At 42.3% G+C, this 18,239-nt stretch overlaps 1 protein-coding gene across 2 annotated transcripts in view; it reads left to right on the forward strand.

The window, feature by feature from the left end:
- Nucleotides 1-1,292: 1,292 nt before the first annotated feature.
- Nucleotides 1,293-18,239, forward strand: part of LOC149317080 (lysine-specific histone demethylase 2-like) — a 39,287-nt gene continuing 22,340 nt past the window's right edge. Inside the window, exons 1-10 of one of the 2 annotated variants that reach the window (XM_089516811.1) lie at nt 1,295-1,333; nt 5,016-5,089; nt 5,193-5,286; nt 7,000-7,124; nt 8,168-8,257; nt 10,196-10,307; nt 11,516-11,632; nt 12,969-13,007; nt 15,668-15,872; nt 17,280-17,458. In XM_089516811.1, the coding sequence (XP_089372937.1) occupies nt 5,197-5,286; nt 7,000-7,124; nt 8,168-8,257; nt 10,196-10,307; nt 11,516-11,632; nt 12,969-13,007; nt 15,668-15,872; nt 17,280-17,458 (957 nt within the window). In that variant the 5' untranslated portion in view covers nt 1,295-1,333; nt 5,016-5,089; nt 5,193-5,196. Of the gene's footprint in view, nt 1,334-5,015; nt 5,090-5,192; nt 5,287-6,999; nt 7,125-8,167; nt 8,258-10,195; nt 10,308-11,515; nt 11,633-12,968; nt 13,008-15,667; nt 15,873-17,279; nt 17,459-18,239 lie in introns of both variants that reach the window. The other variant, XM_089516810.1, reaches the window with a different exon arrangement.

An 18,239-nucleotide genomic window follows, 5' to 3' on the forward strand; every position in this document is an offset into this window, starting at 1 on the left:
TCAAGTCACTTCTGACTTATGAAGATGCTATCATGGGTTTGGGTTTTCTTTCTTTTTTTTTGGCAAGGTTTGTTCAGAGGAGGCTTGCTGTTGCCTTCCTCTGAGGCTGAGAGAGTGTGACATGCCCAAGCTCTCCCAGTGGGTTTCATGGTTCAGTGGGGATTCGAATCCTGGTCCTAGTCCCACGCTCAAACCACTGCGCCATGCTGGCTCTAGCTGGCCATGTGGTGCAGGCAGACAAAGCATTTTAAAGCCCAGGGAATTTAATGAGGAGCAAAATGGAAGGGCCAGGCCAATCCAGAGGATGCTTAGACCTTTGCCCCTGGAAATGGGCATCTCAACAGAAGTACCAAGGTTCCTCTTTAAAGTCCAGGATGCTTAAATTCTTTTGACAAAACAAAAGAGCCAGGCTGGTGCAGGGGTTGGAGTGTTGGACCACGACTCTAGAGACCTGGGTTCGACTCCCAGCTCGGCCGTGGAAATCCACTGGGTGACTTTGGGCAAGTCACATTCTCTCAGCCTCAGGGGAAGGCAACGGCAACACTCCTTGGAACAAATCTTGCCATGAAAACACTGGGATAGGGTCGCCATAAGTCGGAAAACACCTTGAAGGCACAGAACAACAACATCAGCAAAACAAAAGGTGCTTCCTATGAGATCCAGGATGTCTCAGCCCTGTTGGTCTTCTAGCTCCAAAGTCCAGAGGTAAGTTGGTAACACAAAACCGGAAAGGCCACTGCCAGCACTTACACAGCGCCAGGCTGTTAGGCTTTTTGGGCAATATTTGATCTCTTGTGCCTGCCAACATTGGGTGGCATTTCTATGGAGGAAGATGGTGGTGGGCTTTTACAGACTTAGGGAACTGGGCAGATCTGAACCTACACCCAATATGGTGTTTAAGACCAAGGTAGGGCAGCTCTCCACATCTGTAACAAAAAATACCAGACACAGCATACCTCTGAGCCATGGGCAGAGTGCTTTTCCCATATGGGTGAGGGATAAAGTAAAAGCACAACATGTTCTGTGTCTTCAAGTTATTTTCAACTTATGCCAACCCTAAGGCAAACTTGTCACAAGGTTTTCTTGGCAAGTTGTTTTTTTTAGAAGGGATTTGCCACTGCCACCCTCTGAGGCTGAGAGAGTGTGACTTACTTTTTTCTTTGACAGTGTTTTAACTGTATTTGTTTTAAGTACTATAAGTGGCCTTGAGTGCCAGTACTGGGAAAAAGGAGGAATATAAATGAATAAATAATAATAGAAATATCATATTTTTTCCTTTTTTGCATTATTACAGCTGTGTTTAATTTGACATCTGAGTGGTTGGACTCCAAAGGTAAGAAGAAACCTGCCCTTCTGTGAAAATCACCACTGAAGAGCTTAAGTTCTTTCTTAACATATTTTCAATCCAGTTCCATATTTGCAGCCTTTGTCATTTATTGTTGTCTTGGTTAGACTGTAGCTATCTCTGGTAAGCATGTAACTGTATTTTGTTGTTGTGTGCCTTCGAGTCATTTCTGACTTACAGCATCTTCAAAACACCCCTTTCATGGGGTTTTCCTGGCACGATTTGTTCAGAGGAGGTTTGCCATTGCCATTCCCTGAGGCTGAGAGCATGTGACTTGCCCAAGGTCACCAGTGGGTTTCATGGCTGAGCTGGGAATTGGAACCTGGTCCAACACTCAAACCACAATGTCATGTTGGCTCTCGTCCTGTCATTGTTCTAAACAAATTTACATTTTAATTGAGATACTTTGAATGATATCATTTCTATCTTTAGGCAAAGTCAGATAATCCCTCTAGCAGCAGGTGTGTGCAATATATTACTGGCCCTATGTCACCTTAACTAAACCATTGTCATTAGCTGTGGTAGAAGATTATGTCCCCCAGCGAGCAAAGAAGCAAGATTCAGTTGTCATTCTGGTTGGCTTTTGTATATGAGATGGTGAGGGGGAGGACATCTTGTCCTTTGCCTTAGGCGGTAGAAGATCTTAGATCAGCCCAATGAATTAGGTGTTCATGCGTATAGAAATAGTGGCTAAAATCTGCTGCTATGTTATTGGATATTTGCCACCTTGGTCCAGCCCATTCCCCACTTCCTGAAAACCTGTGCTTCCAGACCTCTAGGATAATAGCCATAGCAGCTTCATTTATATACCACTTCATACCACCTAAGCAGTTTACAGCTGTATGCTAATTGCCTCCAACAAGTTGGGTACTCATTTTAGCGACCTCCTAAGGCAGGGGTTGGCAACCTACGGCCCGCGGGCCAGATGCGGCCCGCGAGCACTGTAGGACCGGCCCCTGGCTGACCCTGCCGCCGATTGCCGCCGCCGGAGCGCTCCTTTTCCCCGCGCCTCTGGGCTCCCAGGGGGCGGGGGCAAGCGCTGGGGCCGCCGGAGCGCTCCTTCCCCCCGCCCCCTGGGATGGCCTCTGGGCTCCCAGGGGGCGGGGGCAGGTGCTGGGGAAGAAGGAGGAATGGAGGAGGAGGAGGGAGGAAGGGAAGAGGAAGGATGAAGAAGAGGAGGAAGAAGGAGGAAGGAAGGAAGGAGCAGGAGGAGGAGGGAGGGAGGGAGGATGAAGAAAAGGTGGAAGAAGGAGGAAGGAAGGAGGGAAGGAGCAAGAGGAGGAGGGAGGGAGGGAGGGAGGGAGGATGAAGAAGAGGAGGAAGAAGGAGGAAGGAAGGAAGGAGCAGGAGGAGGAGGGAGGGAGGGAGGATGAAGAAGAGGAGGAAGAAGGAGGAAGGAAGGAAGGAGCAAGAGGAGGAGGGAGGGAGGGAGGATGAAGAAGAGGTGGAAGAAGAAGGAGGAAGGAAGGAAGGAGCAGGAGGAGGAGGGAGGGAGGGAGGAGGAAGAAGAGGAGGAAGAAGGAGGAAGGAAGAAAGGAGCAAGAGGAGGAGGGAGGGAGGGAAGATGAAGAAGAGGAGGAAGAAGGAGGAAGGAAGGAAGGAGCAGGAGGAGGAGGGAGGGAGGGAGGGAGGGAGGAGGAGGAGGAGGAGGAGGAAGATGAAGACATGCATCTGAAGGTGAGACAGTGTGACTTTCCAAAGTGCATTTCTGTGTATTTTCAGTGCTTTCAATGCTGAAAGGTGTGCTTTTACAAGGAGAGTGGTAGTGATGATGATATGTCAGTTTGTGGGACATGCAGTCTTTCTGAAGGTGAGACAGTGTGACTTTCCAAAGTGCATTTCTGTGTATTTTCAGTGCTTTCAATGCTGAAAGGTGTGCTTTTACAAGGAGAGTGGTAGTGATGGTGATATGTCAGTTTGTGGGACATGCAGTCTTTCTGAAGGTGAGACAGTGTGACTTTCCAAAGTGCATTTCTGTGTATTTTCAGTGCTTTCAATGCTGAAAGGTGTGCTTTTACAAGGAGAGTGGTAGTGATGGTGATATGTCAGTTTGTGGGACATGCAGTCTTTCTGAAGGTGAGACAGTGTGACTTTCCAAAGTGCATTTCTATGTATTTTCAGTGCTTTCAATGCTGAAAGGTGTGCTTTTACAAGGAGAGTGGTAGTGATGGTGATATGTCAGTTTGTGGGACATGCAGTCTTTCTGAAGGTGAGACAGTGTGACTTTTCAAAGTGCATTTCTGTGTATTTTCAGTGCTTTCAATGCTGAAAGGTGTGCTTTTACAAGGAGAGTGGTAGTGATGGTGATATGTCAGTTTGTGGGACATGCAGTCTTTCTGAAGGTGAGACAGTGTGACTTTTCAAAGTGCATTTCTATGTATTTTCAGTGCTTTCAATGCTGAAAGGTGTGCTTTTACAAGGAGAGTGGTAGTGATGGTGATATGTCAGTTTGTGGGACATGCACTCTTTCTGAAGGTGAGACAGTGTGACTTTCCAAAGTGCATTTCTGTGTATTTTCAGTGCTTTCAATGCTAAAAGATCTGCTTTAACAGTGAGAGTGGTTTCGGCCTTCCCCTTCGGCTGAAAGGGCACCTTGGAGCCCTTTCGGCTGAAAGAAGGGGCGAAGGAGGAGAGGGCAGGCACACGCCTCCTCCTCCCCGCGGGGCTTTGGCAGCGCTGAGGTGTCTTTCGGAGGACACCTCAGGCCTGGCAAAGCCCCGAGGACAGGAGCTGGGGCCGCGTGCCTGTTGCTCCTGCCCCTCACGGGCCCTTACTGTTTCTCTGAGAGGCAGCTGGGGTCCACGGAAGGGCAGGAGGAGCAGGCACACGCCTGTCACCCCCTCTCCCAATCCCCCCCTTCTAACTGTCTCTCAGACAGCGGGAGGTTGGGAAAGGGAGCAGAGAAAGCCCCGCCCCCAGAGGGTGGAAGCTCCGCCCCTGGCATGCAGCCCCACCCCCAGAGGGTGGAAGCTCCACCCCCGGCACACAGTCCCACCCCTGGAGGGTGGAAGCTCCACCCCTGGCATGTGGCCCCGCCCCCGGAGGGTGGAAGCTCCACCCCCGGCACGCGGCCCCGCCCCCAGAGGGTGGAAGCTCCCCCCCCTTTCGGCCCCCCAGTTGTCTCAGGGACAGCAACCCGGCCCCCGGCTCAAAAAGGTTGCCTACTCCTGTCCTAAGGCAATGGCAAACCTCCTCTGAAGAAACTTGCCAAGAAACCCCCATGATAGGGTCTCCTTAGGATTGCCATAAGTAAAAAATGACTTGAAGGCAAACAGCAACAAAACACAGATAGAGCTCCCATTAGCAAAAGGTACCTCTATATTACTTTTAGTGCCCCCCCCCTTAACCTCCTAAGTTATAGGTCACTCTATAGGATTCCCCTATCTCTGGCATATGTGGGGGGGGGGCAATTGCCTCCTTAGACCCCTTTCCCATGTATTGTTTTGGCTCCAGCCCAAGGTTACTTACATTTGCCCCTCTCTTTTCCTCCATCCTCTAATATTCTTTCTCTTTCCCGCTCCTCCTTATCTCTATAAATACTTTACTGTATTTCAACTGAGATGCTTTCAAGAGTCAACCTGGTTCCTTAAGATGTGGTGTTCCCTTAGTTTTTGTGGTGACTTTGTTGCCTGTATGGACTGGCCCGTAACTCTAATTTCCTTCTCCCCAGCTCCTGAGTGAGAGTTGGTGCTGACAGCTGAATCACTGATCTAAGTGTAGTGAAAAAAGACTAACCACTGAGAGGTCTGGCATTTCCCTCTTGGGTATGGAGGGTCATTAAATACATAGCTTTTGAACTCTAGTTCAGGCATATTGTCTTAACATCCTCCTGGCTTTTACCTTGCAGCACCATGTCAAGCGGCAGGGCCCGGACAAAGAAAAAAACACCGCCAGTGGACCAGTCTGTTGATAATCTTCCTCTGAGAAGTTCAGGAAGACAGGTACTTCATCTCATTTGAAGTGAATAAAAGCAATTAAAATGTGGGGAAAGTATGGATGGATTGCTGCCCTGCCTCTTCCATTGTGTAATTGCTGCCTGACCCCACCACCCTCCATGCCTTGTAGTTTTCGAGTTAAGAATAGGGCTGGGAATCGTGATCCTTTTGGACTTCAGCTCCCAGTATTCTTCATCATTGGCTGTACTGACAAGGGTCACTGGGAGTTGCAGTTCACAGACATCTGAAAGGCTTTATGATTCCCACCTTTGGTTTAGATGGTTCTATAGACCCCACACAATACGCTGGTAGGGCAGATTTACTGCTGCAGAATTTTTACTGAGGTTAGAAAAGTTACTTTTGTGGACCACAACTTCCAAAATGGTTGTGTGGGCTGGGGGATTCTGGAGGTTGATGCCCCCAAAAAGTAACTTTTCCAAGCTCTTTGCCATTCTATGGGTGGAGGGCAGCAGAGTTGTGTGATGGGGATGTGATGGTGGCTGGGTTCAGTGACCATATTGCCATGTCAAATTAGTTGAAGGCTAGAACCCATGAACAGATGGAGGGAAGGCTAAGAACACTAGTTGAAATGTTAACACATCTCTGCAGTTTGTCTCTATTGCATTAAGGTCATAGGATTCCATAGGACAGGAGAATCCCTTCATAGGCTTCCCTAATTTCTGGCAGATGGGGAGTTGTAAGGGGGCAGGCACCCCTTTTAAGACAATACTACCAGAAGCTACTTTGTTGTGTGTTTTGATTTAAGATAAATGGTTTTATACAGTTGGATGTCCATAACCACAGATTTTTTTATCCATGGATTCATGCACCCACTGCTTGAAAATATTTTTAAATAAATATAAATTCCAAAAAACAAACCTTGATTTTGCCATTTTATATAAGGGACACCATTTTACTATTCTTTGCATTTAATGGGACTGGAGCATCCATGGATGTTGGTATCAACAGGGGATCCTGGAACCAAATCCCAGCAGATGCCAAGGGCCCTCTGTATTAACCCTCCTTTCAGTGCAAGGCTCTCCAAGACAGGTTACATTGTAAAATCACATGCTAAAAAATTGCTGTTGACCAAACAGTAAAAACAACAGAGTTGCTGACTGAGACTGTATTACCAGATGCTTGCAGAAACAAAAACATTGTTGCTATCTCCTGAAAGGCAAGGTTATGATTTACTAGCGCTGGAGGAGATAGAACGAATGAAGTCACTAAAGCTAAGAACAGAACTACTCTACTCTGATTCATATCTCCTAAGTGATATCCTATTGCTTGGACTTTCAGCAGGTTGTCTTACTTTCAAGTTGCTGCGCTTGTGATTCCAGCCTTAGCCTTAAAGATTCCATGGGTTCCTCCTAAATTTTTCACAGTTTAGGCTTATTTTCAGTATTATCACCCTAACACAGAACACAGCTTTTCTGGTCTATTTCGTATTGTATCTGAAACCTAGTTTTAACTGAAGTATGGAGCAAACAGTACAGTTAATTTGGACAGTTTCTTGTGGTGTTTAAGAGCTCGTAATCACAATTTCTTTAACTTGCTTATTATTTTTCCTATCCTTTATTGTGACAAAATGCATGCAATGTGACCAGCTCTTGTAGTTTTTGTTTTTTAAAAAACTTGTTCAATGTATAAGGATTGCTTTTGAGCTAAATGGCTGATATGAACATAGATTATTGTTCTGAAGAAGTTGTACCTTGCTAGGTAAGGAGAAAAGCTGCAGAATCACCTGACGATGATGAAGACACATCAGAGAAGAAGTATCGGAAGTGTGAAAAAGCAGGATGCACTGCAACATGCCCAGTTTGCTTTGCCAGTGCTGCTGAAAGGTTTGGGTCCATCTCTCCCCTTCTTGTGAAATTTGGTAGGATTGATCCCCTCAGAAGAGGCTGCTTTGGCTTCAGTCCTATCAGTAGTTCCAACTAGAGTAGATTCATTGAATTCAGTACTGAATGGTGAGTCAGTTCTTGTAGAAATATAATTGATTCAGTGGTTCTCTAGCTGGGACTACAAATAGGATTCAGGCATTAACTCCCCAAATTTCTAATTCTTTCAAGAAATTAGAAAAAAAATAAAGGTATAGATAGTTCCTTTTATTATTTGTTATGGGGGGGGGGGGATTGATAATCCACTCCTAAGACCCTACTATGCTTAAAGTGTTCATCCAGTTCTGACAGACTAAAAAGGAATGTTACAGCTATTTGTCAATTTCCACTCATAACAAATAAGACAGTTGAAGATTCAGATTTCCAAACTGAGATTCAAATTCAGACCCAAGTCAGATAGGGTGGCCTCTAAATTACTCCAAGCCAAATCAGGCTTGGTTTTCTGAACAAGAATCCAGACTAAATCTTGTGGTCAGTGTATATCCCTAATTTGAAAGGAATGCTAGAACATTTGGCTCCTTACCCCCCTTTTCTGAGCTGGTTAATTCTCTCATTAAATAAATTTTCACTGAGACATTTCTACTAGCAGTTGTAAAACCTTTCCATTATTGGTCCATTTATAATTGGGTGACAAAATTTCCAGTGAAGTGGCATAGTTGTCAAGTGAGCTAGTACATATATATTCACAGTAATGCATCCTAGTGTGAATGGGGAGACAAAGCAGAGTAAGCCATCTAAATAGGGAACCAGATTTTAAGCTGTTTGCACTCTTTTTTGATGCATCATCACAAGTGATACTATTACTCCCATTTTATCTTACTGTCCTCCATTTACCAGTTTAAGGAAGATAAGAAAGCTAACTGTCCTGTTAATTAGAAGTGTTTCATAGACTGCTATGATATGTGACATTCTAAAGTATATTCGAATTGTATAACAAAGCATATGATTTTGTTAAATCTGGGCTTTTCAATTTTCTTATGTTTTAGGTGTGCTAAAAATGGATATACATCAAGATGGTATCATCTTTCATGTGGGGAGCATTTCTGTAATGAGTGTTTTGATCATTACTACAGAAGGTATTCATTACCCTTTACAGTCTATGACTATTTTTGATGTACCCTGAAATGTTTTCATGCCATGGCAAACCATGTTAATAATAATCTGTTAAAATCTATAAAGCTATACTGTATAAGACTTACAGTACAAGTGATTTACAGCACACCGAGTTCATGAGGACTTACCACAGGAAAATCAGCTTTGAATTACCCTAGCAACTACTGTTAGCAACAGACTACACTGTTACACTAGTTCATATACAATCATTCCTCTGTATCTATGGATTCTGCATCTATGGATTTAATAACCCACTGCTTGAAAACATCCCTCTGAAAAAAAAAATTCCAAAAAGCAAACTTTAATTTTTGTCATTTTATAGAAGGGACACCATTTTACTATACCATTGTATGTAATGGGACTTGGACATCCATGGATTTTGGTATTCACAGGGGGTCCTAGATTCAAGCCCCACGGAATGTCAAGTGACCACTGTACTTAAATTTGTGTTTGGATACCCCTTCTGGTTTACCTTCGAAATAAAGCCTAAAATAACAGTGCTACATTTTTAATGGTTATAAATTACATGTGACTGAATCAACCAAAACCTAGCAACAAGAACTGGAATTTGTGCCTTTTCTTTTTCTAATTGTTGGGAGACTAAAATATTGGTATATAAGCTCTGGCACAACTACTTGAAAACGTCTTCTTTAAAACAACCCTAGTAAATTTCAATAAATATATTTAAGTTTTAAAAATACTTATAAAAAGACAACATTACATATGTATCCTTTACTAAATATATTTTGTTGGTTTGTAGAAAGAAGGTATAGTTACACAGAATTTGGAAGAGTTATTTGTTTGGACAACAACATCCAGTATAGATACTAGCTGTGCTGGTTAGAAGATTCTGGCAGTAGTACAGTGGGGCCTTGTTATCTACTGGGGTTTGGTTCCAGGATCCCCTATGGATAACAAAATCAATGGATGCTCAAGTCCCATTAAATATAATGACATGGCAAAATGGTGTTTCTTATATAAAATAGAAAATCAAGGTTTGCTATTTGGAATTTATACTTTTCTGGAATATATTCAAGCCGTGGATGCTTGAATCCATGGATAAAAAAAATCAGTGGATAAGGAGGGCCAACTGTAGTCCAAAAATACAGTGCACCCTATTTTATGCAGGGGATCTGTTCCGGACCACCCCCACCCCCACATAAGAAAAAGCACATATGCTCGAGCCCCGTTGAAAGTAATGGGGCTTGTGCATGTGGCGGCAACATGGCGACACACACCCTATTAATCTAAATGGGATACACTGCCCCTTGCACCTCGCGCGGCTTTCAGCATATGCTGAAAGCCGTGTATAGTGCGTCCGCATATGACATGGGTGCACTGTAACTTTTTTGACTACTAATGTTGCCTATACCCGGGACAACAGTGTGGACTACAGAACAATTACATATAAAATGCTTTTATTTAGAAAATGTGCAACACAAGTGGAGTGTCTTCTTGGATCTCAGTCTGTTTGCTAAAAGCTATCTGTTCTGGAAAAGCCAAACTGGATGGATGAAAGATATTCTAAAAGTGAAACCATTATACAGATTGATGTATCCATAATTATGGTGGAGTTTGGGAAGGCATTAAATGCATTCTTCACTTAACCTGCACCATATATTAATTCTTTGATTATCAAAATAGATATCTATGGATTCTGCATCTGTGGATTTAACCATCCACTGGTTGAAGATATGCTATATAATTAAAATCATACACAATTTTGCCTCAGAGTTGATTCGAGGAATCTGTGCATGTTTAGGAAAAAACAAACCCTTGATCATGTTGTCTTAATATCTATGTCCTTTTCTTAGTATTTCATGTAACCATTCAGTATTAAAATAATCTTACTTGGCCTAAATGTTTTCTCCACTTACCATTTTCTTTGAAACTCTTCTTAGTCATAAGGATGGCTATGAGAAATACACTGCCTGGAAAAGAATTTGGACCAGTAATGGAAAAAGTGAACCCAGCCCTAAAGCTTTTATGGCTGACCAACAACTCCCTTTCTGGGTAAGGTCTTTGTATATACTGGGATATACCTGTGAAAATAGTATCCGTACAGTTCCTCTTTACAGTAGTTGCACTGAAAGGAAGTGTGAAGTGATAGAACTCTGGAAGATTTATTCAAAGAGAAATCCATAGGTAATTGTATTTCCTGTCTTTGTCAAGACTATGTACCTTGGAGCCAATAGATAGATCTACCCACTGAAATGTTTTGTAATATTTTATTTCAACAGTGTATAACAAGAGTGGGCCCATTGAATGCATGTGGCCCGGGAGAATGTTCTTTTGGCCCTTGAATTATTCAGACTCCCTAGACTTCCTTTTCATCTAGCCATGGGGGTGCTCAATACCCCAAATACTTGTTTTTGAAAACCACAGGTAGATATCTGGCCATTTACATGCTTATTTATGGGTGTTTGGCTCCCCCCCCCCATCCATGTGACCCCTGGAGAATTCCAGTGACAGGAAATTGCCCCCACATCTGCTACAATTGTTAACCTCTGATGTATAGGAAAATCAAAACTTGTTTCACACCAAGTCAGATAACTATTTAATCTAGTCCAGTATTATCTGTAGTTGCAGGTGGAATTATTTCTCTGTCCTGCTTGTAGATGGCATAGACTGAACCTGGAACTCCATAAATTGAAAGCATGTCTTCTACCAATATGATTGTCTTTCATATTGTTCTTCCATCCAACCCCCAAGGTAGACTCCAACAATGTTTCTGAACACCAATTGCTAAATTTAATGAAAGTCAATCTCATAAATTAATAAAATTACTCCAGATCTTTGCACAGAGTGAGATGGTTTGATTGGCTGTGCCCAGTTCATGTCGATAGAAAAAGAGAACAGATTCATGTGATTTAGAGCATAGGAAAATTAGCATTTTGGGATGACTGTCAGAATCACCTGGCCAGTGGCTGTGATGGCTCAGGGATTCTGGACGTTATCATTCAGAATAAAATTGGGGGTAGCTGGAAGGAACCAAGGAGCTCACCCATATGTGCATATACTCTTCTATAAACTCATATTAATACAAGTTGGATGGGAAAAAATTGAGGAATTGGTGTGCCTCTAACCAGGTAGCAGTGTCTTTTTCTGGGAGAGTCAATTTCAAAGTCTGGGAATCCTGACTCTGATTTAACTGGTAGTTTTATTTATTTATGCTTTGAATAAATAAGAACAAAAATATTGCTTTTAAAATTTATTTCCAGGTTCAGTGTACAAAGCCAGAGTGTGGAAAATGGCGTCAGTTGACAAAGGAAATCCAGCTTACCTCACAGATAGCCCAAACATACCGATGTGGCACGAAACTGAACAATTCCACCAAGGTACCTTCAGCACTAAGCTGTACTAAAAAATTCTGGCAGCTTCGCTGTTTGCAGGAGGCTGACATTTTGCGTAGTTGTAACAGATGTGCACTGTGCACATATGTGCTCTGTGAAGGCACACTTCTACTGTGTCAGTATATTATTATCAGTATTCTGTTGTGATGATGCAGCTGTTCATATGCATCAGTAACAGAATAGATTTTCATTCCAGCTGTTTCCAGAAACAGCTAGTAGTGTTTGCACCAAATCTCAAGAAAAATTATCATTGAATATTCCCCTTCCAATTTGTTGTAGAAAAGTAAGTTTTCTTAAACAGGAATATACTTATTCCTTAAACAGAAACTAACAGAGCATCAGCTGTGCTGTCTGGAAGAACTCAAGGTCCCCCACACATATGTTTTTGCAAAGGTAAACATGTTTCTGAATGACTGTGGGGGAACATAGCTTGTGGGGAGAGATGTGCACTAGAAAACTGACAGGTAGGTAGAGGGACAAAGTGTCTTTCCCCCCGGCCAATTTCTTTACTGTAAACTATTCACTCTTCAAACTATGGGTTTAATTTTTTGTGTGTGTTTTAGCAAATTGATTTGAGTATAATGTATAGCTTGGCTCTTCCTTTCATGGTATTCAATAAAGGCTGTGCTGTTCTGCCACAAAAACGTCTTTACGAGGGCTTTATCACATGCAGCTTTTAAACTGCGATTTCATTGGAAAGGAAGTGGCATCAATGACGGTGATTGCAGGATGCCACTTCCCTCCGTACCTGTCCCCTCTCCCAGCCATCGCTTCTCATTCGTGGTTTTTCTCCGCGAATGAGCTGCCAATTGCGTGATGCCCCAGGTGTGAAAAGCCATTCCTGGGGCATTTCCACAATTGGCAGTCACACTGTGTCATTGTCCCCTCCTTGTCCCTTTCCCCCCTGCCCCTCGCTATATTTATATTTTGCCTCCTAAGGTTTCTGTGCAGTTTCAAAGCTCCACCACCTCAAGTATTTTTTTAAAATAAAAACCTTAAATTGGGGCTACAGAGCTCTGAAATTGTCCAACAAAAGTTGAATTAAAAAAAATAGACAAAAGTATGCTGGGGAAGGAGGGAGGGCAGAGTTAAGGGATGGGACAGGAAGGAAACAGCCCCCTGTTGCACAAAAGACAATCACAGTGCAATGATGACTGCAATAACAGCAGTAGGGTGCCATTTTATTTTTTACTGTGATTACAGCGCGAAAGGGGCTGGTGTGATAAAGCCCTAACCTAACTGATGAAGCCCTAACATAACATTTATGACTATGAGTGTCAAGGGACAATTCTATTCTCTGACACAGTTATATTTATTCCAGGTAGAAGGCTCAGACCAGTGCGCCATGCCTGAGGATCTGGTAAGCATGTGGCATTGGAGCAGATGGTGGGGAAAACAGATGTGGTATGTTTAGAAGTAAATATATTATGTAGGTAAATATATCCACTTTTGAGTTAGAGATTTTTCTAGCGTTCTAGAATGATGCCTAAAAGAGAAGATGCAAGAGTTCTGAAGCTGTCTACGGTAGTTCAACATAAATTTATTTATTTATTTAGGTATTTATATCCCGCCCTTCAGCCCTAATGGCTCTCAGGGCGGCTTGTGGAAAATATTCAGGGGTAGCTGTGTTGGCTATCTAGTAAATTCAAACAAACAAACTAACAACAACAAAAAAACAAACAGTGATACCTTTATTGGCCAACCAAAATGCACAATATACTTGTTGCAAGCTTTTGGTGGCGCAGTGATTAAATGCCTGTACGGCAGCCACTCACTCACAAACCATAAGGTTGCGAGTTCAATACCAGTGAAAGGGCTCAAGCTCAACTCAGGCTTGCATCCTTCCGAGGTTGCTAAAATGGGTACCCAGATTGTTAGGGGTAATTAGTTTACACTTTGTAAACCGCTTAGGGAGAGCTTAAGTGCACTGGTAAGCAGTATAGAAATGTACTTGCTATTTCTATTGCTTTCGAAGCTCCACTGGTTTCTTCGTCAGGCAAAATGTTACATACCAAACGAGAAAAAATAGAGATGTTAGTAAGATGCCTGCATTTTGTTGTTTCTGTCCTTTGTTAAGATAGTATGGGGAGGCTATCTTTAGCAGACTGGCCCCTCCTCCTCTGGCCATGCGGCAATTGGGCAAAGTCCAGGAAATTTAAAGTTTATTTGCATATCAACAAGGACTCCTCTTTTGCAATTGCAAAAGGGGGATATCATTAAATGTCATTAAATTGTGTTAATTGGTTATTGGGGGAAGATTATCACAGACCCCCATGCTTATTCCTTTCTTGTCCCATCTATAAACAGTAATGGACCCATCATTTGGTATTAAGAGAAGTTTGCCTCCCACGTGATAAAGTCCACTGGAAAAAGAAATGTTAGTCAGAGTCAGGCTGGAAAAAAGGCAGGGGGCTGCCTGATGAGCTGCTATAAAAAGGAAGAGGAGCCGTCAAGAAGATATGAGTGTGTCTTAGAACTGGCAATAATGCAGGTGGAACTGCCAGGAGTGCAGTTGGAAAAAAGAGCTTAGCCTTAATGCGATTCCCATATAAAGAGGACAGACTTTAGAAGGACAAAAGAAGTCCTGTCAAAGCAGTTTAAAGTAATAGGTTTTGAGAAATGGAGAGTCAGTAAAGGAAGGCTCATATCCACATTATTCTGTAGAACTGTAATTTATGAGTAAAGCTAGAGATTCATAGGATTGATATTCCTAATAAATGAGCTTTAGTGCAAGGTGTGTATAAAGATCTAAAACACAGTTGAAATGTAACTGAAGTCATTGAGTGAACTGGAAGAAAGTCAATTTGTAACAAGTGTATTGAAGTGAAGTACATGTTGTAACCACAAGCTTTGACAACCAACTACCGAAGGAGACACCATTATAAGTTCTTTCTGTAAACAGAAGTTATTTTCTTCTTGTTCACAAAGGTGTGGCTAGAAGTGATCCATAATTAACAACATCAAAAACACACCACTGAGAATATTAGAAAAACCTCAAACTATTTAGGATAAGACAGGAGAAGACTCCTCTGTAACCCAGTGGTCACAGCTGTTACCTTCCCACCAAAGTGGTACCTATTTATCTACAGTACTTGCATTTGCATGCTTTTGAACTGCTAGGTTGACAGAAGCTAGGACTAGTCACAGGAGCTCACTCTTGTCACACTGCACTTAAGTCTCAAACTGCCGATCTTATAATAATCAGAATTAGCGTCTTAACCACTAAGCCACCACATCCCTCCATGGCTTGTGGAGACTCCTTTCCTTGTCATGATAAAACATAGTTTGTGTTAACCATGAACTTCCTGACAGTAAGGGCTATTTGACAGTGGAACACACTCCCTCAGAGTGTGGTGTAATCTCCCTCCTTGGAGGTCTTTAAACAGAGGCTGGATGGCCATCTGTCAGGGATGCTTTGACTGTGATTTCCTGCATGGCAGGGGGGTTGACTGGATGGCCCTTGTGGTCTCTTCTAACTCTGTTATTATTCTGTGATATTGGGGTGTTAAGAAAGAACCAGGAGTGGGGAAGAAAGTAAGAAACCAGAGCAGGTGAGGGGGATGGAGAGGTGAGAGGGAATGACTGTCAGGGAGAGCTGGGGATGCAGATGCACTAAGCCCCCCACCATCTGCATGGTTGATCCTGAAGAGCTGGAGGACAATATTTCCAGTTTTTAGAACCTCAGCCGGGAGGCAGCAAATTTTCCCAGATGAAGGGAGACTGGTACGACACATTTACACATTTTGGCAAACAAACAAACAAAACAAGTTGTTAATTATTTTGAATTGCATCCCTAGGAGTGGTCTCTCCAGCTGCTCAAATATGGGAAGGGTTATTTTTAATCTGTGCGGGGAAACAGCCCTATACATAATTCTGATGTTGAAGAAATAACTGTATTTTGTAAAGAAAAAGAAAAGAAAGTGAATCTGTCTGTTCAGTATGTTTTGAATGAGTGAGAGATAACCTCATTATCTTGTGTCATTATTCTTTCTGACTCGCTTTCTTTTACTTCTTCCCTAGAGAGTTGCTGAAGTTTCAGATCACTGGTGGTATTCTATGCTTATTCTCCCACCTTTGCTGAAGGACAGTGTGGCTGCTCCATTGCTCTCTGCATACTACCCAGACTGTGTGGGCATGAGTCCTTCTTGTACAAGTACTCACCGTTTGATTGGTGAATCTAATGCCGTTAAAATGGAGCATTTTAAGACTCCACCTACTATAGCTGGTAAGCCAAGGATACATTCTTATCCAGTTCTGAATATTTTGCACTTAAGTGTGATTCAAGCATTGCTGTTTTGAACAGACAGTATACAGGAACAGACAGCGTTCCATAACTTTTTGATTCTGTCAAGCCCACTCTCTTCTTGAGAATAAGATGTTTGCAGCTGCTACAGTCAAGTCCAGGAAAAAAGGTGGGAAATTCTTGAAAGATATTATTTCCATACCCTTTAATGGGCATGAGTTTCATTCATTAAGAGGGATTTAGGAAACAATGGGCCCAAACAGACAGGCCAAAATAAAGCTGCTTTGGGTCACTTTAGAAGTATGCTGTTTGAATGATGCATGTGTTCTAAGAGGCTGGAAGCTGTGCCAAAGCCTCACTCCAGTCCTAAGGACTGGAGTGCAGCTTTGGTGCAGCTTCTGGCCTCTTAAGCTGCATGTGTCATTTAAACAGCATACCTTCAAAGTGACCCGAAGCAATTTTATTTTGGCCTGTCTATTCAGGCCCAATGACAGTGATGGGCAGACATTCTCTAAATAATCAGGAACTTTTTTCCTCATTTAGTGGTTGATGAACGCTTACAAGCAATATTTCATAGTTAGCCTGTGGAACAACATATATTTAGTATAAGTAGTGATTTTGATGTATGGAAATGACACAGAAATCACTTGTAAGGATATCTAGTTCTGGCTAATATATAATGCCTTGTCCCTTATTTTTAATTCTGTAAGCCTGAATACATGAACCTACTCTTTCTTGTAGGAATAGCTAGTTTTGTCTTACTCAAAATCCTTCATATCTTGTTTTTAGCTTTGTTAGTTGTGGTAGATGTACATGCTCCTTCTTATAAGCAGTATGGCAGGCACTTTTTAAGAGTCCAGTTCTATACACATTTACCAGGGAATAAGTCCCCTTGCAATATGAGTAGAAATGACTTCTGCTATAAGGCGTGTGCTCAGGATTGGCTAACATTAACTGGCGTCCCATTGGTATCTTTAACCACCATTAGTTTCAAAAATGTTGGGTAAGGTGTTAGAAAAGAATGCCATTTTCTTTCTTTGCAATGAAAATGTTTAGTTTCTCATTTTTACAATGTCTCTCCTGGGTCTAAGTAAGTTAGGGGTGGGGCAAAATGAGGCAAAATCAGTCAGTTGTCTCTGAGGCATTGTAATTGTGGGTGCATAGGGGTAAGGCAGCTGTTGAGGGCTTCACAAACAGCATTGGAAGTCCACATAAGGCATGCAAGTTCATCCCTTGTGATTATATTATACTTATTGTCAGGCAGGGAAGATCCACTTGCAGTAGAGTCTATGTTTGTACTCTTTCACAGATTGCAGCTTCTTGAGCTATGATGAGAGTGCAGCAGGGAGGTGCAGCTCAACATGTGCTATATGCTTTATTATTTTCCAGGAATGAACAAATACTTTCAGCCTTTCTATCAGCCAAATGAATGTGGCAAAGCCCTGTGTGTAAGGCCAGATGTAATGGAGCTGGATGAACTCTATGAGTTTCCAGAATATTCACGGGACCCTACAATGTACCTTGCATTGAGAAATCTCATTCTGGCTCTGTGGTACACAAACTGCAAAGTAAGCAAGACTGCAAGGATGGCTTATGTCTGTCTGTTTGTTTAAAACATCTCATTTTTACCATGTATTTTCTGGAGTGGAGAGAAACATTAAACTTTGAGAAAAGGGGAGAGACCTTTATTTCCATCTGTTTGATACTTATTTGGCAAGAATAAAAAAGAGGGCCTTTTGGTTGTCTGCTCTCTGGCTCTGGAACCCATTGCCAAGGGGGATCAGTTAGTTTTATTTTTGTTGTCCTTCTGTCAGGAGGCAAGGGCATTCCTGTTTGGATTTGGGTTTTCAAATTAGTTGCTGAAATGGGTTCTAACTGTTAGACATTAATTATTTCTTTATAGTTTATGTGTTTTTACATTGGCTTGTTTTCATGTCTTAATTCTAATTTTGTAATCAATCTTACATTCAACATTGGTGTTTGCCAACTTGAATATCATACTAGTAATAAATATATGATACTTAATTTAAATGTCATTTATCTGGCTATTTCCTATCCTCATCCACTGAAGGAGCAGGTGTCATATGATCGACTACCCTCCCACTTGCTACATAGGCAAGGCTTTGTCAGTCTTTTATGTCTTTGTGTTTCTTGGAGGGTATGTTAACTTGCCATTTCCAGTTTTGTAGCAACAGGGATTTTCTGTGAAAAGTAAGGCTCTTCCATGGTAAGATATAATGGTATTTGATGCCTTGATGACTGACGAGGGTCTGCCTGTGGATCAGGTGGGACAAAGACAAGAAGCAGCCTTTATGTGACTACCAGTGACCAAAACTCCTAGCCGAGTAC

This window comes from Sceloporus occidentalis, unplaced genomic scaffold, assembly GCF_023333645.1.
Source record: "Sceloporus occidentalis isolate IW3139 unplaced genomic scaffold, rSceOcc1.0.p SCAF_3, whole genome shotgun sequence".
NCBI lineage: Eukaryota > Metazoa > Chordata > Lepidosauria > Squamata > Phrynosomatidae > Sceloporus > Sceloporus occidentalis.